The sequence below is a fragment of the Phyllostomus hastatus genome, unplaced genomic scaffold, assembly GCF_019186645.2.
Source record: "Phyllostomus hastatus isolate PE091 unplaced genomic scaffold, TTU_PhHast_1.1 phas_scaffold_21, whole genome shotgun sequence".
NCBI lineage: Eukaryota > Metazoa > Chordata > Mammalia > Chiroptera > Phyllostomidae > Phyllostomus > Phyllostomus hastatus.
Genome location: NW_025334017.1, coordinates 11,790,779 through 11,815,013, shown reverse-complemented (window position 1 = coordinate 11,815,013; position 24,235 = coordinate 11,790,779). Strand labels below are relative to the sequence as shown.

Here is a 24,235-nt window from a genome sequence, read left to right as displayed (position 1 = left end):
TTTAGTCCATACAAGCCTACTTTGATCTATAACTTCTTTCCTTGATGGAAGAAAGGAAAGACTAATACAGAAAGGAAGACTAATCCTCCACTCACATTTGAGTCACTGCAGCTACCAAGCGAGTTTACCAACTCTGTGTCACCCCATCTTATTTTAATATTTAATGATTCTATTTCTGAAGTAAAAAATTGAAACAAAAAGAACAGTAAGCTAATGATAAATTCCTAAGTATTTGTCCACTATGGGTAAAATACTTAGTAAATATATGAGTGAATCAAAAGGACTGTCCTATACCCAGTATGACCCTAAGTTAATCTACTTCCTCATGGACCAAAAAGTGTTTATTCAGGTAATTCAAGACAATTTTTTTTATGAAGTGGCTTATATAAATCAACCTTGAAACTCATTTATAGATGTCATTACAGGTTCATTTTATAGCACTAAGCACAGTTCTTTTGAAAGATAAGATATGAAAGCAAAACTTTTTAGCTATCTGCCAGACCCAGAAAAATTGCTGAGGGACTCTTCAACATTTTTATTTTTTTAAATATATTTTATTGATTTTGCTATTACAGTTATCCCAATAATAATAGCAAATTTTTTCTCCCCTTTATACCCTTTCCACCCTGCACCCCTATCCTCCAGCACCTCCCCTTAGTTCAAGTCCATGGGTTGTACATATGTTATTTGGCTTCTCCATTTCCTATACGATTCTTAACCGCCCCCTGTCTATTTTGTACCTACCAATTATGCTTCTTATTCCCTGTACCTTTCCCCTCTATTCTACCCCTTCCCCTCCCCACTGATAACCCTCCATGTGATCTTCATTTCTGTGATTCTGTTCCTGTTCTAATTGTTTGCTTAATTTTTGCTTTCATTTTTTAGGTTCAGTTGTTGATAGTTATGAGTTTGTTGTCATTTAATTGTTCATCATTTTTTATCTTCTGTTTCTTAGATAAGTCCCTTTAACATTTCATATAATAAGGGCTTGATGATGATAAACTCCTTTAACTTGACCTTGTCTGGAAGTACTTTATCTGCCCTTCCATTCTAAATGATAGCTTTGCTGGACAGAGTAATCTTGGTTGTAGGTCTTTGCCTTTCATGACTTTGAATATTTCTTTCCAGCTCCTTCTTGCCTGCAAGATTTCTTTTGAGAAATCAGCTGATAGTCTTATGAGAACCCCTTTATAGGTAACTGTCTTGCTGCTTTTAAGATTCTCTCCTTATCTTTAATCTTGGGTAACTTAATTGTGTTTTGTCTTGGTGTGTTCCTCCTTGGGTCCAACTACTTTGGGACTCTCTGGGCTTCCTGGACTTCCTGGAAGTCTATTTTCTTCACCAGATTGGGGAAGTTTTTCTTCATTATTTGTTCACTTAAGTTTTCAATTTCTTGCTCTTCCTTCTGGCTACCCTGTGATTCAGATGTTGGAGCACTTAAAGTTGTCTAAGAGGTTCCTAAGCCTCTCCTCATTTTTCTGAGTTCTTATTTCTTCATTCTGTTCCAGTTGGATATTTATTTCTTCCTTTTGTTCCAAATCATTGAATTTCATTCCCAGTTTCCCTCCCTTCACTGTTGGTTCCCTGTATGTTTTGCTTTATTTCACCCAGTGTTGCCTTCACTTTAAGACTGAGCTCAGTCAATTCTGTGAGCATCCTGATTACCAGTGTTTTGAACACTGCATCAGGTAGGTTGTCTATCTCCTTGTCGGTTAGCTCTTTTTGTGAAGTTTTGATCTGTTCTTTCATTTGGGCCATATTTCTTTGTCTCAGTGCACCTGTTAAGTTGTAAGGGGGAAGAGCCTTAGGTGTTCACCAGGGCAAAGCAATCCTCTTCGCTGCCTGGTGGCACTGTTTGTGGGGGAGGGGTCAGACAGATAACAAAGCCACTTGCTCTCTCTGCTCTAGCCCCACTTTCCAACAAACTCTCCTGTGAGACTTGGACTTTCTCCTGCCTTCACAGTCTCCACAGTATTTTACAACTAGAGTTTTGGTGTCTTTAGTTTCCCCAGCAGCCAGCCCCTCCTTGCCCATGGTCCATCGCCCTGCCACAGGTCCTCTCCACCTGCCTGCCTGCCCCTCTCCACCCCTCCTACTGGTCTGGACAAATGTTTCTTTAACTCCTTGGTTGTTGGAGTTCCATGCATTTTGCTATTCTGGCAGTTCTGGTTATTTATTGTTTTTAAATTTATTGTTGTCCTTCTTTTGGTTGTGCAAGGAAGCAAGTGAAGTGTTTCTACCTACACCTCCACCTTGGCTAGAACCTGGCTCTTCAACATTTTTAAACATTCCATATGAAGGTACAACTTCATGACTAGTTACCTCTAGTTATAACAGGGGTTCCCAACCTCTGGGCCACTGACCAGTACCAGTCCAGGCCTATTAGGAACCAGGCTGCACAGCAGGAGGTGAGTTTGAATGTCCCAAGTCATCAGACTGCACTTGAAACATCCCAAAACCATCCTCCATGACCCTGTCTGTGGAAAATTTATCTTCCATGAAATTGGTCCTTTGTGCCAAAAAGGTTGGGGACTGCTGATAGAGGACAGGGCTGAGTATTAGGGAGACAAGCCTGTATCCAGCTCAGATGTTTCGCCAAGAACATTAATCACTATAGCTGAGCTGGTTCCACTCACTACAGTGACCCTGGAATCCCATCCCCCCCAACCCCCCACCTTTAGCCTTCACTTTCCAAATGCATCCACTTTGATTAGCTGAGCTTTTCTTCTCTTGGCATTGTGGCAGGAAGTGAAATTCACTTTTTTCCACTTTGTGTATTTCTTCAGTTTGCTCTTAAGAACTGTAGCTTCTTTCTTTCCCTTTCCTTTCTGAGTCTTGGGTCAGGTTGCTGGGTGATGACATGAAAAAATTCAGTGATGAGAAGGACAGGAACAGATAGAAGCATCAGGAAAGGAGGATGTGGCGATGGAGTGGAAGACTTCATCTTGTTTCAGTTCTCATAATGTCACACTGGACTTGAAGTCAAATAATTCAAATTTGGGTTCACTTTCCAAGTTCAAATTCTGGTTCTGCACTCACTAGTAGAGTGACATTGGCAAGTTCCTCACCATTTTGAGGCTCAGTTTCCCCACTTGTGAAATGGAGATAACAATACAATTTTATTTACATATAATCTTAGGTAATAATATACATAGGACAGTGTGTGATATACACAGGACAGTGCCGAGTGCCTGGCAGTCACCTAATAAATACGAATGCTCGTACCCATCATTCAGTTCTTATAGCTGCTCAATGAACAGTGGTTATTATTACCATTACTATTATTTATTATTATTATTACTATTAGGAAACATCTGTTTACAATTGTACATTTTATATTTACTACACAATTTATTTAACAGCTTTTATTTCCTGAAAATGAACACTCTCTCAACATTTGGTAATCTTAAAAATGTCTCTCTTTGCTGCCTTCTTTCATAGATGCATAATTTTATTTTGATACTACCTGATTTTTATATTATCTCCATTTCATTTTCATTGTGTCTATCATTTCAAATCCAGGATCCTCATAGAAGATCTTCAGAAAGCACTGGAAAAGGGAAGCAGTTTGCAAGCCCAGAGAAATCGAAGATCCCTCTCTGAATATAATTATGAAGTTTATCATTCCTTAGAAGAAGTATGTGATCAAAGGAGCTTTTATTGTATTTTTTTATGCAGGGACTATATGCAAAATAGATATAGCTCTTTTTTTCCTTTTTAAATCCTAACCCAAGGATGTATTTACTGATTTTTAGAAAGAGAGTAAGGGAGAGAGGGAAAAGAAAAAAAATCATCAATGTGAAAGAGAACCATTGATCAGCTGCCTCCTATACATGAGATCAAACCCTCAACCTAAATATGTGCACTGACTGGGAATGGAACCCACACGCTTTTGTTGTAAGGGATGATGCTCCAACCAACTGAGCCACCTGGCCAGGGCAAATACAGCTCCGTATATTGTCTAGGCACCTCAGGTCAGTCCTCTATTCCATTAAGCATTTAATTGCTATGTAAGAAGTAGCAAAATAATTTGAATTCATCTGCTTTACACCACTCACCCCTATGAAGGTCATGGGAAGTGCACTTGAAGAGTGAAGTGATGTTGTTATAATTGTAGTTATAAAGACCTTAACTTAAAAGCTTTATGCATATATTGATGGAAGGTAGGGCTAACCAGAGTTTGAGGACAATGATTTAGTTGAAGGGTAGAGTAAACTTTGATTCTTACCCCCACACCCTTTGCAAATCTGAGACCTCCCAAAGGCCAAGCTTCATCTGTGGTACCTCAGGGCCTATTAGCATGCTGCTCTTTATTCTACCTGGAAAGCACAGGAATCTCATTCCCACTAACACATCATTTACTGTTCACCTAGACAACAACTAGTCATTCTTCAAATCTCAGCTTTATGGAGGAAGACAGCTGTTTCTACTCTCCTAGGCTGGATCAGAACTCCACTCCCCACCTCCAACTACCACCATATTTTATGCACCATAGCACATGGATGTATGATTCTTTTTCATCAAAACCTTTCTCTCTAATAAGCTGCAAATTCCATGAACACAGGCCACTTCTTATTCACCACTGTATTCCTAGTGGCAAGCAAATAGAGCCCTCCAAATAGATAGTAGAGGACAGAATGAATGTGTACATACATTCTCCATTTTTCTTCTGAATTGAGCAAAGGAATGCCAGACAAAGCATTCATAAGATCCTGTTATATTCTTAAGAGAATTCTTGGTTCTCTTGATAATTCTTGGGTCTACTTTCCTTTCAAAATTATTTCTATGTATTTTATGTTACAACAAGGAAATGTTTTAGATAATTTAGCACATGAAAGTTCTATTAACATTCACTAGAAAAAGTCAAATTTTTAAAATATATCTATATAGATATGTGTATGTGTGTGTGTGTACACTCATTAGACTAAGAACAGAAAGAAAATAATATGGTACTTCACAAAACCTATTTTTTCAGCACAGACTCTTTCTTTCACATCATGGAACAATGGGATGCTCTCGTATGACTTCCTTACTCATACAGCTTTTAAGTCAGAAATGTCACCCATCTTCCTAAGTGCCTCATTCACCCATCTCAAATATACCTTTTCCTGATGACAGAGAAGCGTATGTGAAAGGGCCAATGTAAATGCATTGCTATTACTGGGGAATTTATTCAGACTATGCCCTCTGATGTATGGCTGCATAGAGTGAATATCTTTAAATGTTAAAAAATGTCTTTTTCTTTGCATCTTCCGTTCAGTGGCAAATTACAATATATTGGGCTTTCAGGTAGTTTGGATGATTTTCCTGAAGCCAATTTCTTTCTCTTCCTCTTAACTACTTGGAGGAAAATGGAAGTAAATTTTGATTTTCAAAAGGATCCCAGAACACATTGATTAATTTTCTGCAAAACTCTGCCATCAAGATACTAATGATAAATGGTAATAGAAGGTATTCTTTAAAAAGGGAACAATATAAAGACTTGAATCTACTATTTGTAAAGGCAGAAAATAAAAGGTAATTTTAAATATCCTGAAGAAAATTAAAATAGAAAATTGGTTTTTGTTCAGCTTTATATTCCAAGTGTGCTCTTTGAGTTCTGAGACCTATTGTTGTCTTCTTGCCTTTTGTTCTCTGAAAGCTCTGTAATTATGAGAGTCTGACATGATTTTTATTTATTTGCTTTTAGATTCAAAATTGGATGCATAATCTGAATAATACTCATTCAGGCCTCATTCACATGTTCCCTATTGGAAAATCATATGAGGGAAGATCTCTTTTCATTTTAAAGGTAAAATTAGGAAATTATTAACTAAAATATTTACTAAACAATCATTCCAACTTTGACATGTGGGGACAAGAAATGGAATGGTGTCATAGTGTCTAATATTTAACATTATCCAATAACTTAAGGAAAAGTTTGCCCTTAGGTTTTTAACTCACATTGAAGTTTCACCACTGAGTATTCCAGAGAATACTAACATATTCTGAGTTATTAATGCACCTAAAAATAATGGCCTTCAAAATGATGTGTGAGTTGGTGGTGCATAAGATGAACCAATGCAAAGCTACATAAATATGTAAGAAGGTATGCGTCATTCCTAGCCTGTGACCCTACATTTTCTTCTAGCCTGGTCTACAGCACTCCATCTCTTCTCAGCCAAACACTCCAAAAGGCTTATAATAAAACATCACCCTGCACTTTCTCACCTCTTAGTCAGACTTTGACTAATTGGCCTTCCCACCCCCACCGTTCCTCTAAACCTTCTCTTGCCAAGGTCAATGATGACCGCTAGTTTTTTCCCCATCTCTCTGACCATCCCACAGGTCTCATTCTCTGGATCCTTGGCCCTCAGCTTTTCCTTATGCTCTGGCAGTCTCAGGATTCTATCTTCAGATGTGCTCTCAGTCTATGAACAATCTTGAGATGGACACATCCACTCCATGGTTTCAACCATCATTCCAGACTTTGCTATTCAGTGGAGTCCCCTCTCTAGAGCTTTAAAATTCATATATCATTGGCTGCTTTGTATCCTCATGTCAACAGTGATAAAAGCACCTTTCCTCAGAATGGCACCACTCTGCTCCCAGTGTAAAAACATGAGCACCATCCTAATTCCCCTCCTCTATTTTAACCACTTGCTTTAAATCTGCCACTAGGAATGTTCATTTTTTTCCTTCTAAATAGCTTTTTGGATGTGCACCAACCTTCTTCCTTGTCCTCACTCATCTCTGGACTATTGCAATAATAGTATCAGTACTGAACTTCCTTTCTAGACCCTCTCATCCTCTAACCCAGCTATCTCCATACTGCTGTCAGTGTGAGCTCTCCTCCCTCCTTCCACTCCACACACACTCCTCCCATGGAACTCAGGATGCAGCCTTCTCTCTTTCATGTAGGACTCAGGAATTTCATGTGTTCTGCATCTGCCATTTCTCCCTCATATGGAAAAGCAGTTCCTCAAATAGGATGTGCTCAGATTCTTTTCCAAATTTGTGATGCCTTCTTCCAACTTGTCTGCCTGGCAAACTTCCAGTCTTGCTCAAGCACTCAAGTGCTCAAGAAGAAGTCTCCTCTTTCGAGAAGACTCCTTTTATTTCTCAGGAAAATTAGATGCATTCCCATGTTCTAGAATACCCCCAGGTTCCCAAAGTAATTTACGCATATTCACATCATAATGATTAATTGTTCATATGTCTGCTGTCCTCACTATCATATAAATCCTGTATTTTCCTCTTTGAATCTCTGGTGCTCAGTACAGTGTCTGACATTGAAAAGGTTTTCCTGAAATATTAGTTGAGTGAATTGATGAATAAATAAAAACTAGGCCCCAATAAATATGTTAAGAGCCACCTATTGATTACTGGGTTAGAAACCAGGTTATAAGTAACATTTATAATAGAATTATAGAGAAAAATTTGCCAGCTCCACAATTCAAGTTGTTTTGTGTTTTTCCATTTTGCGTTGAAATCAAATTTGACTTTGTCCACCTACAAAACAGAGCTAAATCTTTGTGGAAGATTCCTTGGGAATACTTCTGATTCCTTGGATAGAGGAGAGACAGAAAATTTGGCTTTTTACTTAACAGTCACATACAAGGGGGCACCCAAAAACACTGATTTATTAAAAAATTGTGTATTTATTATTATATGTTTAAATTTCGGTCCCCTTGAAAGTAATACTCCCCATTTGGTGTAATATACTTATCAAGATGTTTTTTTTCCCACTGCTCAGTTTCTGAATTTGTTCATCTTTCTGCTGTTTTTTGTTTTGCCTCTTCCATATCAGCAAAATGTTTCCCTTTGAGGATTTTTCTCATCTGGGAAAAAAAAAGTCACTCTGGGCAAGATGGGATGAATAGGGAAAGTGGGGTATGGAGGTCATGCCGTTTGGGGTCAAAAACTGCTTGCTGCTGAACACTCAGAGTGTTGTGTGCAGGAGTGTTCCTAAATCACCCATCGTGAAATGGGCAAATGCATCGAAAGAGCCTTCAAAACAAAAATCCACTGAGGCCAAACACAGCCTCTAACGACAATGCCAGCTGGTACACTGATTCAGATGGGTTCTTAGAACACTCACCTAGTGGAGGAAGCCTGTACTACAACCGGCCCTCCCTCCAGAAGATAATTCCAGGGTTTTTGGGGGTCCCCTCTCATGTTTATATTAAAATAGAGAAGCAAACCTATTTAAGGAATTGTTATTTTCTTTGTGTATTTTCCAGTTCTTTGATTTGTAATTAAGGCAATAAATGTATTGTTTCTGCATAAACAACCCCAGACTTCTGTAATAGATAGGGCATCTCTCCTTTTTTACAGGTTACCTAATAAAACAACATAGTGAAGAATTATGCTGAAACCTTATTAAATTATGCTGGTCAGTAAATCCAAAAATAAAAGCCTGTGTTGGTTACTAAGAATACTCTTGTTTTCAGCTGGGCAGGAGATCACGAGCTTACAAAAGAGCTGTCTGGATGGACTGTGGTATTCATGCAAGAGAATGGATTGGTCCTGCCTTTTGTCAGTGGTTTGTAAAAGAAGTAAGTTAAACCCTTTACTCAAGGTCCATTTCAGTTAGTCGGAGATTCCCATGTGTTTTTATTCTGCTCAGGTAACAAAACTGGGAATGCGAAGCCAGTGATACCTGCTTGGATGATAACACCTTGATTTTGTGGGTTGCTTTCATGTTTAGAAAGAACTTTCATAACCCTGGCTCCATTTATCCTCACCTCTGCCCTTGGAGGTTGGAATTACCAACCATCATTAAAGAGAAGAAACCTGAGATTCAGACTATTTATGATTTTGTGACAAATGAGGAACAAACCATAGCAACTGATATTTGGAAAAGGCTAAAAATCAAATTTATGGTGTTCCAGAGCAATTTCTCATATAACATTCAGCTTGGAAAATTCTCTATCATCTATCTCCTCTATCAAAATGATCTCACATAGGCTATAACAATAAGGAGATGAGCAAGTGATTGCATTTTTCCCCTCCTGCTATGGATCAGTAATTTAGATATGAAAGACCTTTAACCTCTGTGGGTTTAACATTCTCAATCTCAGCATTTTTCAGTGATTAACTGTTAATGACTCATAGTGATTTCTCATTTTCCAAAGGCTTCTGTAGGTTGGTGTATCTAGTGGGCCCCTATCCCGGGAGTGGGCTAGCCTCATCAACCAACACCTTAATATATTTGGATATTTTTCTATCCATTGTCAAGAATGTAATGACTTTCATGGGTTTTTTTAAACCTTGACTTCTTATTTTTTAAAAAAACTCTTAAAAGAAAACAAGCACTAGTACTGGTAGTGAAAATGAAGAAGTCTGAGGGTTTGAAGGTTCTAAGCCAGAGAATAACCCTATGAGTATTTTTAACCCTGTACTTATAGAGAACCATTAAGCATACAAAAGATATTTTGCATTTTCAGTTTTATTTCACTACGTTCTATGGAGAAATTATGTGCCCTGTAGTGGGGTTTGGGTTTTGAGGACTTTCCTAGTCTAGGAAAATATCCCTCACAAATGTCAAGGATGTACTAAATTTGTAAAATCTGCCTCTGCCACTACCAAACCCATAAAAATATCCTTCATTTTATAAATATTATGTAATAATAAAAATTTCAAACTATTCCCACTCAGCATTTTGAGCAATGCCTATTCTTTAAAATACCGTTTTACCCTGGCAGGACAAATGCAACAGCTAATAAGAAATTAACCCTATTACCTTGTAGTAAATATCCATCGTATGCACACAACATATTGTCTGCTGTCTCAAGTTTCAAAAGGGGGGAAAAACTGGTTAAGTATAGAGCACTAATGGTTTATACACTATGATCCTGCATACTATTGAAGGACATAAGAAATTATCTCTGAAATATTTTACCTCTCCCCCACCTATGCAGCCTCTTCGTTATAATGCCTAAACTTACTTTATATGTTTATGGTGTCATCATCTCTGTTTGTACCAAGGGCAGAGACTCTATTTATCTTGTTCATTGCCAAGTCCCCAGCACCCAGAACACCACCTGGCACCTAGTAGATCTTCAGATATTTGTTACTGGATGGGAATAATGAGAATCCAGTGGTAATGATGTGGAAAGATTTCTGAGAGATGACTTGTCAAGTCATCTCATGCGATATGAATGGCACCACCTGGATTTTTGCAATGTGCAACCTGTGCAGCCATATATGGCAGCTCTGTAACTCAGCTCTGTAACTCAACTGAATTTCCAAGGAAGAGGAAGACACAGTGTAACCACAGGAAAAGAATGAGGCACCTATGATGACTGCCAATAGATAGTAGTTGATTTTGGCGCAATAGCAACAAGCATCAATTAAGATTAGGCTCCATTGCACCAAAGATAAGTAAGGAAAGGCCTCTCCCCCCTCTCACGGGGCCATTACCAGGCATGCAGGCATGTACAGCCATTTATGTCCCTCTGCTACCCTTTCCACACCCCTCTCACTCTTACTGTTTATGGCCACTGTTTGCCCCTCTACTTTGTCACTTACATTTTCTGAGTCAGGATAACAACCAGAAATGAAAAAATGGGTCCTAAGGCCACTTGTCCTGGTGGCCTGGTGGAAGCAGTGGGGCTGCCAAGGTGTGACAGCCATGTGGTAGCAGTGACTGGATTGGGTCAACATTACAGGCTGGTAAGAAATAGTCTCATTTGCTTTAAAGTCCCCATTTCCACTAATGGTGGTGCTGGGGACAGAGGGAATAGGGACTCAAAAGATCTAAATAACCTTAAACCTGCCAAGCACTGGAGCATCATCTCTTACGCACTAATTCCGTTCCTTGTTAAACCCTCAGTCTCCCAAAGAAGGCAGGGGTGGCTGGTCCAAGGGGGGCCCTAAGCAGTACCCCTTCCACGGGTCACCTCCCCTTCACTCCCAAAGTCCCATGACCAGTTCCCAGGCTCCCAACTCATCTCATTTCCAGGACCCTCTGGGGACACTGGGGAATCTCTGGGCTCCATCTCTGCCTCCCATGAGACTCTAGGATGATATGTCTATCCTTCTCTTGGCTGAGACAAGTCATATACTTCTGACTATCCCCTCCTGTGTTTGCTCCTTACTGGCATACAAGGAACACCTGAGGGGAGGTCCTCTCAGACACATGGTAAATAAGACAGAGGGCCTCTCTCCTCACATTTTTTACTCCAGTCTGTCAGTGGTCTCTACCATCTCCTGATTAGTTCCCTGGAGTCCCAGCCCCAAAAGGAGAGGGAAGTGTCAGAAGCCAAGAGATTGTCTTCCTAACTTTGCTTTCTCTTTTTTGTGGGTGCTTTAACCCAAACTCAACAGCTTAAAGCAACAGATTACTTCTGTGAGTCAGCAATCCAGGCACAGGTTAGCCAGATGCCTCTTGCTCAGGATCCTTCACAAGGCTACAGGAGCTTGGGTCATCTAGACGCTTGTGCAGGGGAGGATGCACTTCAGAGTCACTCACGTGGTGGCTGGCAGTTGTGGGTCCTCCCTGGCTGTAAGCCAAAGACATCAGTTCATTGTCACATGGGCCTCTCTACATGGCAGCTCACAGTACAGCACCTGTCTTCTCTCAGAGTTTATGGGGGAGAGAGCAGGCCCAAGATGGACACCAGTCTCTCTGTAGCCTAATCTCAGTAGTGACATCCCATCACTTTTGCCATATTCTGTCCATTAGAAGTGAACTGCTAGGTCCAGACCATATTCAAACGGAGGGCTTCACGTAAGAGCTTGGGTACCAAGAAGTGGGAATCAATGGAGACTAGCTGAGAGGCTGCCTACTATACCTTGATGGGACTTTCCCTGCAGCCCCCACTATAATGTTTACATCCTTACTCAGATGTGAACTGGAAGAAAATGTACCAAGTGCTCTGGGATTCTGATAGAACAGCAGATTACAGAGAGGTTATGCACACACATTTAATAGAGAGCCCTGGGCTGGAATGCCAGCTCTGCCATTCATAGCAGTGTGATCTTAACCTCTTTGAACCTCAGTAATAATAATATGTGACACATTGTGTTACTGGGAAGGTTAAATGATACAATGCATGTTGAAGACTTGAGTGCTTGGCATATAATAAGCACCTCATAAATGTTTAGTAGTAGTATCTGCAATTTGGTGTTTTTAAATAATCATCATGAAGAGAATTAGAAAGAAAATCAACAAGGATATGAAAGAACTCAACACCATCAGCCAACTGAATCTAAATATTTATAGGTCATGCCACCCAATAACAGCAGAATGCACATTCTTTTCAGGCCCCTATGGACCATATATCAAGATATACCATATCATGGGCCAAAAAACAGACTTTCATAAATTTAAAATAATTACAATTATATAGACTGGGTTCTCTGAGCACAATGAAATCAACCAAGATATTGGTAGCAGAAAGAACTGAATGAAAATGAAAATACAACATACCAAAACTGGTGGGACACAGTTAAAGCACTACTGAGATAAAAACTTATAGCATTAAATATATACATTAGAAAAGAGGGGAAAATCTCAAAACAATAATCTAAACTCTCACCTCAAGAGTCTAGAGGAAGAATAGAAAGAAAGCAAAAGTAATTAATATTGGTAAAAGCAGAAATCAATGAAATTGAAAACAAAATCAGAGAAAATTAGTAAACAAGCAGATGGTTCTTGAAAATGTAAATGAAATTAACAAAACTCCTGCAAGGAAGACAAAGAAAAAAGAAGATAAAAGTTGCCAATAACATATATTAGAAGTGAAACAGACTGTGCTGATATCAAAAGGATATAGGACAATACTATGAATAACTCTACACGTATATAAATTTTACAACTTAGACAAAATGGATCAATAAATTGAAAAACCCAAACTACCAAACTCATTATGAAACAGATAATTTGAATATTGCTATTACTATTAAAGACACTGAATTCATAATTTTAAAACTTGAAGAAAAAGAACAGAAAGAACTCTCTAGACCCTGATGGTTTTACTGAAGAATTCAACCAAATGTTCCAAGAAAATTAACACCAATTCACCACAATTTCTTTTAGAAAATAGAAGAACACTGAATTGATTTTACAAAGCTAGTAATTTCCCTGATACCAAAATCAGACAGACAGTTAAAAAAAAACTAGAAGCTAATATTTCATGAAAATAGATTCATAAATCCTTAACAAAATATTAGCAAACAGAATTTAACAATCTATAAAAATAACTATGCTCCATGGCCAAGTGGGGTTTATTTCAGGGACACAAGCCTGGTTTGGCATCTGAAAGTTCATCAGTGTAATCTACCATAGTAACAGGCTAAACAAAGAAAAATCACATAATCTTATCAATTGATAAAGAAAAAGCTTTGACAAAACTCAACACATATATGATAAAAAAATTAAAAATAGGAATAGAAGGGAACTTTCCCAACCTTTTAAAGAACATCTACAAAGATCCTACAGCAAACATTTATACTTTAAAGTAAATGACCTAATGCTTCTGCATAAAATCAAGAACAAGGTAGGGATGTCCACTCTTCTACTCTGGTGCTATAGGCTTGATTACTTTGTTATTTTGAAAATTGCTCAAATGAATTCATCATCTCCACCTACAACTGCTGGTTGATAGATAGTTTTAAAATGCAAAATGCATAATAAGATTGTGGGCTTTTATCTTTCTTTTTCTTTGCCCTAGCCAAGTGGTTCAGTTTGTTGGAGTGTCATCCATCACCCTGTACACCAAAAGGTTATGAGTTTGATTCTTGGTCATGGCACATACCTAGGTTGCAGGTTTGATCCCTGGTCAGGGTACATATGGGAAGCAACTGATGTTTCTCTCTCACATTGATGTTTCTCTCTCCCTTCCTCTCTTTCTAAAATCAATAAATATATCCTTGGGTGAGGATTTAATTTAAAAAAAAGAACTTTGGGTTTTTGTCTTTTAATTAAAAATCATTTAATTATGTTGAAAAATATAGAGCCATAAGTTTTGATTTCAATACTTGCCACCTCTCTTTTTTTCTAGTATTTATATTATGAAATTTTATATCTTGTAAGTAAAATAAAAGAAACAAATGGAGTATACTTGGATTGCAAAGTCCTTCTCTTGTTCAATGCTTGTTTATACCAAGTTAGCAGGACCATCACTATTTACAGTGCTGTGAGGATTTTGGTGGAGGCAGAGGGTGCAGACATGGTGGACTTACTACAGATGTAGTAATGTATACTACAGATGCCCCTTCACCATGAAAGCAAAAGAGTTTTAAGAAACATTACCTTTTGGTGGTCAGTTTTCTTAAGTTTATCATGAGCCAAGAGGGTTGATATAGGCATAAAATTCATCAAAGACATAATTATACAGAACTCGGAGGTTATCTTTCTACAAAAGTGAACAGAGAGTATTTACCAGAGAGTAGAGACTTCAATCTGAGGGCAGAGGGCAGGGCAGAAAGAAAATAGACAAGTAGATACTCAGGAAAAGGGACACTCACAAAGCTTAACAGTAATGGACTTAAAAGTTAAAGTATAAAGCAAATAAAACTTCCAAGTTAAAAAACATGTGAAAGACAGTTCCTCAAAAGGTTAAATATAGAGTTACTATGTGACCCCCAAATTTCACCCCTCTATCTATAACCAAGAAAAATAAAAATGTATATCCTCACAGAAACTTGTATATAAGTGCGCATAGCAACATTATTCATAATAGCCAAAAAGTGGAAACAACTCAAATGTTCATCAACTAGTGAATAAACAAAACATGGTATATCCAGACAATGGGGCATTATTCAGCAATCAGAGGACTGGAGTATAATAAAAGTTACAACAAGAATGAACTTTGAAGACACGCTTAAGTGAAATAAACCAGACACAAAGACCACATATTGTATGATTCCACTTATAAGAAATGTCCAGAATAGGCAAATCCATAGAAACAAGAAGTAGATTAGTAGTTGCCAGGATGTGAAGGAGGAAGAGAATTGGGAATGACTACTAACAGGTATGATGTTTCTTTTGGGGGTGATGGAAAATTCTAGAATTAGATAGTAATTATAACTGCACATTATGACTATACCAAAAATCACTGGCCTATCCATGTTAAAGTGGTGGATTTTGTGTTACATTAATTACACCTGAATGGAAAAAAAATGAAGTGCTGACACATGCTGCAGCATTGATTAACCTTAAAAACAATGCTGAGTGAAACAGGCCAGTCAGAAAAGACCGCATATTACATGATTGCACTTGTATGGAATGTTCCAAAGTAGATGAATTTATAAAGACAGAAGTAAGTTAGTTGTTGCCTGTGGATGAAGGAGTTGAGAAGGTTGGGGAATTGATACTTAAAATATATGGGATTTCTTTTTGGATTATGACAATATTCTAGAATTATATAGGTGTAATGGTTGTACAGCTCTGAGTATATTTTAAAAACACTGGATTGTACACTTTAAAAGGATGAACTATAAGATGTGTAAATTATTTCCCAATAAAGCTGTTATTTTTAGAGTTAAATAGGGCTTCCCTAGAAGATATCTGTATTGATCAGTCCAATAATTTCTTATTGTGCACTACATTTTCAGTGCTTTGCTAGCATTATGAAAGTCAGCATAAGTATAGTTCATGGTCCCTGCACTCAGGTAGTCTACATTCTATTTAAGGAGAAATATTTATGCACAGGAATCAATAATAAGCAACATAAAACAGTGTATCTTTGGGGGTTAAATTGTACTGACTATAGTAACTGAAGGAATTCAAGAACCAGAGAAACCATGAGGTTTTGGAAGAAGACAAATTTTGAGAAGATTTGTGGAGGAGGTGAGTCTTGTTAGGCCTTGACTATGGAGTAAACATTTGATCAAGGAGATCAAAGAGTGTCCAAAAAAAGAGAAAAGACTAATGTTGAGAACATGGTGTGTGTGCAGTTATAGATTTGAGACCAAGCCTATAATCGGTATGAGTAGATTCTAGTGCAGTATGAGACTGACTGAAAAATTATAGTTAGCCTTGGAAGACAGAGTTTGGTCCCATAAAGCAAACTTTAAAAAAACACTGATATATAGTAAAAAGCCTATGTCATTGTCAGAGAGTTTAAAGATGAAAGGTAATGATATATGGACAAGTCCATATAAGGAACAGTCCAGAGTGAATCTAGGCATGGACAGGAAGAGTGGACGTAGGACTGGAAAGTAAAGAAAGCATAGATAGAGTCCAAAGGAAAAATCATTCATTCCTTCATTTATCCTACTCAAAGCTTACTGAGCACTTCTTCTCTTGTGAAAGCAGCTTGCTAAGTCCTGTAGTGATACGAGTACTGTACTGTCATGTACAAGACATTAACCCTTTCCAAAATGTATTTACAATTCTACTGGGGTTATGAGACACACAAAAGGTGGCACCTATGAAGGAGGTTTTTAGGAACTGGTGATTGGCTTAATATGGGGACAAAAGTGTAAATTGGTCAAAGGTGACAAGATGCCCAAGAGAGTGATGAAATCATTGAAATTGGGAGAGCATCAGTTGAAGTGTTGGCAGTATCATTAGTTTAAAGGGAAGAATCCAACACACCACCACATTAATCAGGTTAAATGATTAATCTACTCAACTACTAATCACTAAGTGCCTACCGTGTACCAGGCCAGGCATTGTTACCTCACTGGATTTTGAGAAGGGAGAAGCAAGACCATCGAAAACTCTGCTCTCCTACAACTTTATCCTCTTGGGCCAAAAGAATGAACTACTCTCTGATGAGAGGTTAAAGAAATTCATTAAGCAGCCAAATGATTGATTACCTGATTCACAGACTTAATTTGGGACGAAGACATCCAGGAATAAATTCCAGTGATTTTGCCCACCATTAAAAAGACAAACAAACTGTTTCTAAGTATTTTTCTTGTTTTATTACTTAATCTGATAAGAAGAAACAGGAAAAGATGGGAGATTGTATCAGTTTGCCATCAAAGTTCTAGCACAAGTTCAGGGGTAGTAATATTGACATATAAGGCTTGTCCAGAAAAGTATCCAGCCATGTAATATGAAAAACAGACACGAAGATACAAGAAACATTGTACATGGGACAATGACGCCTCAGCCCCCTTCAAAGTAGGCACTTGGGACTTCACACAGTTGTCCCAACCACCATCAGCTGCCCTGTTGTATTTTCCTGAACCTCATTGATGGTCTGAAATCTCTTCCCTTTCAAAGGTGATTTCAGTTTTGAGAAAAGCCAGAAGCCTCAAGGTGCCAAATTCGGGCTGTAGAAAGGCTGAGTTACCTGGGTGATTTGATGTTTCACAAAAAACTTGGCACAAGACTTGAGGCATGAGTGGGCACTTTGTCATGATGAAGCTGCCATTAACAGTTGCCCACAGCTGTGGCCTTCTCAATCATCCAAATAATTTTTGTGGAAGAATGGGCCAGCTTAACACAAAATTTGATACAGATTCATTGCACTACTCAGTCATTTTGACTGTGATGGTCACACAGTACACATGCTCACTCAATGGTGTCTCCCCACCGACTAGTACAGTGCAGTCATCATTGTTCATGCATGCACATTCCATCCACTCTCCTTGGCTGCCAGGTTACATTGATTCCATGCAAACAATTCTCATTATATTAACAATCATTGGACTTTTTCCAGACAGACCTGATATAAAGTAGCCAAGTAATTTTAAGCAGCAGCCCATTTTTAAAAAACTTTTGACTGTGGAAAGGTCACTTAATTCTTTGTTGCCAGTACATATTGGAATAGCATTTGCTTCATTTCTCAGGATCATCTCCAATTGAACAAGGCTATTTGGGGCTTTGTCCACTTTTGAGACTTTGAAATTACCAATCTCCTGAATTGAGTATCTCAAGCCATGGCCAGTGCTAGATGGCCCAGAGTTATGTATAGCACTTAATTTTTGCCTCAAATTATTTTACATTGCTGGGGAAAATATGACCAGAGTTGTTATTCATAGAATACTTTGAAAATAACTCAGGAAAATATTTATTTGATTTCAAAGTGAGGAAGACATTTCCAAGCATAAAAGCAAAGGAGAAGTCATAAAGGAAATGATTGATAGCCCTGACTTCATAAAATATTCTACAGGAATAATTAGTGATATAAGAAACTATCCATAGCATGCTGCTATATCCAAAAAATAAAATAAAAACCAGTGTGGACATTATCATTTCAGTGTTGTGAAACCTATGTCTGATATACATATACATTAAATGCTGAAAGAATTGTGGGTGATTTTGATTTTCTTGTTCATTCTTTTTTCAATTTTGCAATATTTTTATATTAGACAGAACCAAATGTGATCATTAAAAAAAAATTTAACCCAGCCAAAACTGAATACATTTTATTCTCAAATTATATTCATTTATGCTTGATGCATATATTCCTACAGGTATTTTAGAAGCAGTGGTTTTGTGCTATTTAATTTCAGTGGTAGACCACAAATAAAGCAAGGGTTTGTGAGAAGATTATCCAGAGGCAATTTGGGACAGTAATGGTCTGAAATGGAAAGTTCTTCCTGACTTTTAAATATAATATAGAAGTGGATCTAATTTGATCTTGTTACAGAAAGGTAGTACCTTCAAAGAAAACAAGAAGGAGGAAGAGGAAGGCAGGGTGGAAAAAGAGAAAAAGAAAGAAACCAGAAGAGAAAGAAAGGAGGAAGGGAAAGGAAAAGGAAGGAAAAAAAGAGGAGAAGGAGAGCAGAAAAAAAACAAAAATCTTGCTTTGTTTCCCTGGTGAGCCACAATATTCTTCTGCTGTTACATAGTGTGAAACCTCAGCCTTCCTGGCCCAGCCCGATTACACAGGAAAACCACCCCCGTTACATGTCCCCTCCTATCTACCAGTGTGGCTAATCCTGGTACCAAAATCTGGCATATGATTCAGATGTACTATGCAGATAATTCAAATAGCCAAAAATAGGAATAGGAGACTTTCAGGGAAGGGAGTTCTTTTCTAGGAACCAGCTGATGATTGTGAGCTGGGTTAGTCATAACATTTGGAGGCTCTGGTGAGTGTGTATAAAGGACAGAGCTCTCAGGAAGACTTAGAGCTGCAGTTGTAAAAGAAGCCCTCCAACTTGGAAGGCTTTCCAGAAAGGGGAGGAGCTTTGACCCACTATCCAGAAGCTTTCCAAGGAATACTCCTTTTGGATAATCATCTTTTTCAGTCTTACAGGTCTTGCTGGTTATTAAAGGTAAAAATATAACATAAACCTTCAAAAGGTGTAAAACTCCATTGAAGTTTTGGTTAAGAAATGTATCACTAAAAATAAAATAAACCTTTTAAAGAAGAGAACTTAAATGATATGCATAAAACATGCCAAAAGACAGGGAATAAATAACTGAGTTATTAAGCCCAGAACAAATATTTAACGAGTTCAGTTAAGTAAGCAATTAAGTCTTTGTTCTTAACTGCACAATCAAAAAACACTTCATCATATAAACTGACCTGCATTTTTTAAATTGTCTTCCTTTTCTCCCTACCATTCTAAGTAATTATAATATTTTTATTTTTTTCTATCAGCCTTTTAGTACCTTTAAATCCCCATATTCTCCCATCCTTTTTCCCCATCCCTAGTCTTTCCTTTAATAGTCTGCATCCTCCAACCTAGCTTCTCCCTTTTTATCCAATTTATAATGTCTTATACATAGCAAGGTCTATATTAATGTTTGTTCAATTTAATTAAATTGAAATACATTTCATTCCTTGTACTCCACTACCCAATATTTGAGAATGTTCTGAGCACTGTTTGTACAGGCAGTCCTCGATTTTTCTGCACAGTGGTGCAGGGCTGTAAAAGTGACTGTGCAAGCTGATGCCATTGAAATCTGTTCTAATAATCAGTGCAGAAAGCTGTGTTTGTTCTATTACCTTTATGTATTTATACCAAAAGATTAAAAAACTCTCTCACTCTGTTATAAATATGTAGGGAAACAACCAAAAAATAGTAAACCTAATATTTATTATGCTATAATTTAAACAATTAGAAATATCAATAATTAAAATGATCTATTTTTTTATAAAATAAAAACTTACGACAGGTGATTCTGATAGTGCATTCTCATTACATAACTTACAACGTGAAGTGAGCATCTTTCTTTCGTGGCTGACACTTTACAGATTCCCCTCCTCTGTCCTCCTTTTTATGCCTCAGCAAATTGCCGTACTCCTTTCTTATTGTAGACCAGCTTCTAATATTTTCTTTCCTTTGCCCTTTCACCATTGTAAAATATCTGTGTGTTTCTTTAATGTGAGATGTTGATAGCATCATTTCTTCCAGAACATCTTCCTACTTTTCATCACAACTACTTTTCTCTTTTTTTATGGCAAGTCTGTTCTCACTAAGTTCCTCTGGCTGCACATATTAAATGTTGGAAGTGCCAACATTCCTGTGGTTATCTATTTCTTCTACAACTTCATTTATATTTGATTCAAATTTCACCTCTACATTATTAGTTTTTATTTCTTTGCTGAACTTTAATCTCGGTGGACCAATTTCTTCTTGCCATCATTCATTTTTGTAAAATGCTACACAGGTTTAGGAGACAGAGAGGCAATACAGCTACACACTTTTCCGCCTGCGTGTGACCTGAGTGGCAGATGCTCAGAAAGCAATGCCCCAAAGACAGACTTTAAAAGAAGTGATATAATTGTTCACAGATCTTGATGCCCATCTGTTATTTACATAATGGTCTGTGTACTAAAAATCAATCAGTGGTAACTGCAATTTGAACTGTACTGGTTGGAGGAATGAAATTATTTAACTGAACCATGGTAACTGAAATTTGTGTAGAGCAAAGCCACACAAAATGAGGATGCTTGTACTTTCCTTTTGGTAGATGAAAGATCCTTACATAGTAGATTTTAACAATACCACAGAGTTCATCCTGGCCCCCACTCTGTTGGTCCTAAGTAAATGCAACCAACCATTGTCATTAGGCTATCTCAGCATATAAGTTCTAAAAATGTCAAGTAGTGTTACCTAGGAAAGAGTAGGGCAGATGTGCTTCTAATATTATATTCTTCCTGGTGACACAAATATTTTAAATATTTATCTGTATCTCTTATTAGCAAATGCAGATTAATAGATACAAATTTTCAATTATCACCTGTTGACTCGGACACCAGCCTGCAGTGTCCTCGGCATTATAGATGAGACAAAATAAATTCACATGGACTATGGAGTGCTGTGGAGGAAAAAGGATGCTGCGGCTTCTCTCTCAAGGGGAGACCACCCTGACCCTTGCCTAGAGAAGCTTTTACTGGATTCAATTTGCTAGGAATACAGGATATATATGTAAAGCTCATTAATCATTATCAAGCAGTAAGGATCAAACAATAGATAACAAAGAACTCTGAGGACCTATTTTGAGTCAGAGTCAGATAGCTAAATGGCCATAAAACTTTGGGAAACAAACTCACTTCCTGCTTGGACCCTTATCATTTAATTGAGATCATTCTAAACAAAGCAGGTTTCACAGGATTTTACATATTCTTTCTTAGGTCTGATCACCCTAGGGAACCTGCCCTTTCCAGCACAGGGTGTCACCCACCTCCAACATTGTTTCAGGCTTAAGTCAGGTAGTGGAAGTAAGGCAGCCAAGAGATTAGAAGACTTCTTTCAGACAGAATGAGGACTCAGGCTATTTCAAAGCCAAGGGACAAAGGTCCATCACCCCTTTTCTGTAGCCCCCAAGTCCTTCCCTGGGGCCCCCCGTGATCATGCCTGTCTTAGGTCATCCCCCCCTTGAGGAATCTTACTTATCACTGGCTAACCGACCAAGCATTGGGGGCCAGGCAGTGTGCAGTAAAAGAGGCAGAGGTGGCACCCCTGTCAGGGAGATAAGCTTTGTCTCCTTAGTGGCTTATGATCCAAAGGTCACTCAGCCTTAGCCATGGCGGGGCAGGGATTACAGCTCCTGAAACCAGGCAGGGCAGTTCCCAACAACTTGTCCTATTACATCAGTCATCTCTGTGTGGTTCTAAGTATAAATTAAGTATAAAAACAACTAGAGTTTAGATGGCCAATAGACATATGAAAAGACATTCAATGTCACTAATCATCAGAGAAATACAATTAAAACCACAATCATATATCACCTCATACCTGTCAGAATGGCTATCATCACTAAATCAAGAACGAGTATTGGCAAGGATGTAGAGAAAAGTGGACTCTCCTGCACTGTTGATGGTGTAACCACTGTGGAAAGCAGTATGGAGGTTCCTCAAAAAATTAAAAATAAAACTACATTATAACCCAACAATTCCACTTCCTGGTATTTATCCCCCCAAAATCCAAAAGACTAATTTGAATAGATATATGCATCCCTATGTTCATTGCAGCATTATTTATAAGAGTCAAGATATGGAAGCAATCTGAGTGCCCATCAATAAATGATTGGATAAAGATGTGGTACTGTTACAGAACACAACAAGGGGTGGCCTGAGACAATATACTATTATTGAAAGAAGGCCCCAGGTCCGTTATGTCCACCGCCAGAGGAAAGATGTCTCTCAATGCCAGAGATTCGTGAAAAGGAAAGGAAACATTTATTTAATGCTATACAAACTTAAAGTAGTGACCTAATGTCTTTATCAAAAATCCTAAAGTCCCTTAAAACACCCACAAACACACACAGTCCTTCCTTCCTTCCCCCTTTGCCCAGTCCAGAGTACCGTATCTCAGGAAAGGAAATAGAAGTCCATGGCTCAGGCAGTCCTCTGGTTCTTCCCAGTTAGTCCTCCATCTCGACTGGGAGACCTCCCTGGGTTCCCGGCACCCTCGGCTGAGTCGCCGGGATCTCTGCTAACACCAGGTGGTGGTTCCCCTTCTAAAGCTGTGGGGGTCCGCATTCTGGCACAGGCATGTGGTCCTCTCTCCCAGGGTCACAGGAGTCCCCACTCTGTCAAGGCTGCATGGTTCTCCCTCTCAGGGATGTGGGAGTCTTCACTCTGCTAAAGCTGTGTGGCTCTCTCTACAATGGCCGTGATCCTCTCTGCACCTCCACAGCCACATGGTTCTCTCCCTCTCAGGGCTGCGCATGGCTCTCCTCCTCAGGGCTGCGCATGGCCCTCTTTCCTAAAGCAGCATGGTTCTCCTCTTAAAGCAGCACGGTTCTCCCTCCCTCAGGGCTGCGCATGGCTCTCCTTCCTAAAGCAGCATGGTTCTCCCCTCTCAATGGCTGAGGGAAGGGGAGAGTCCCCACTCTGCCAAAGCCACGTGGTTCTCCCCTCTCAATGGCTGAGGTCCTCCCCATTCTGCTAAAGCCGCATGGTTCTCTCTCTCTCAGGGCTGTGCATGGTTCTCCTTCCTAAATGGCCACCAAGTCTGGGTTTTAAATCCCCGTGGCCAATCTTCCTCTGCAGCCCCATTTCCGACTCCTCCCACACTCGGCTTCACATGCCAGAACTCATATCCTTCCAGGTTTACTGGGCTGCCATCATGAGTCTGGGCAGGTGTGGCCCCATGTCCTGAAGCCAATCTTCTCCGAGCTCCCACGCAGGCGCTGTAGCTTGGGGGATCTGCCCCCAGTCACGTCTTGGTGGGGAAGTTACTTCCATTCCCCTGGCTCAGAGATGATCACAGCTATTTAACATATCCATGCAACCAGCCAAAGGCTATAGATATGTTAAATGACCACGCCAGAGGGTAGCTGCAAGGCTGTTGCTATGCAAAACAGCTCTCAATGGCCCTGCTCCATTTGCCTCTTCCCCCAACACACACCCTGGGGGGAGGGGGAAGACATCTTAAAATCTCCTGGACACCTTAAGTTCTGGACCCCATTTCAAATGCCCATTTGGGGTCCCCCCTCTTGGCTGCACCCTGTAACAGTACTTACATACAATGAAATATTACTCAGCCTTAAAAAAGAATGAAACCTTACTATTTGTGACAACATGGATCAACCTAGAGGGCAATATGCTAAATGAAATAAGTTGGTTAGAGAAAGACAAATACTATATGATTTTACTTAATTGTGGAATCTAAAGAATAAAATAAATGAATAAACAAAACAGAAACACACTGATAGATACAGGGAACAAACTGATGGTTACCAGCTGGGAGTACTTGGGAGACAGGGTGAAAAATATGAAGGGATTTAAAAAGAACAAATTGGCAGTTACGAAGTAGTCACAGGGATGTATTATAAATACAGCATAGGGAAAATAGTCAACAATATTATAGTAACTATGTATGGTATCAGGTGGGTACTAGATTTATCAGTGGGATCACTTTGTAAATTATATAAATGTCTAACCAT

The 24,235-nt window shown here is 38.7% G+C and overlaps 1 protein-coding gene across 1 annotated transcript in view; it reads left to right on the top strand.

Moving 5' to 3' along the window:
- The window catches only part of CPA6 (carboxypeptidase A6), a 250,032-nt gene that overhangs the window by 181,037 nt on the left and 44,760 nt on the right, over positions 1-24,235 (top strand). The window contains exons 4-6 of the mRNA XM_045861448.1: positions 3,523-3,637; positions 5,690-5,791; positions 8,433-8,537. Of these exons, the coding sequence (XP_045717404.1) occupies positions 3,523-3,637; positions 5,690-5,791; positions 8,433-8,537 (322 nt within the window). The remainder of the gene's footprint in view (positions 1-3,522; positions 3,638-5,689; positions 5,792-8,432; positions 8,538-24,235) is intronic.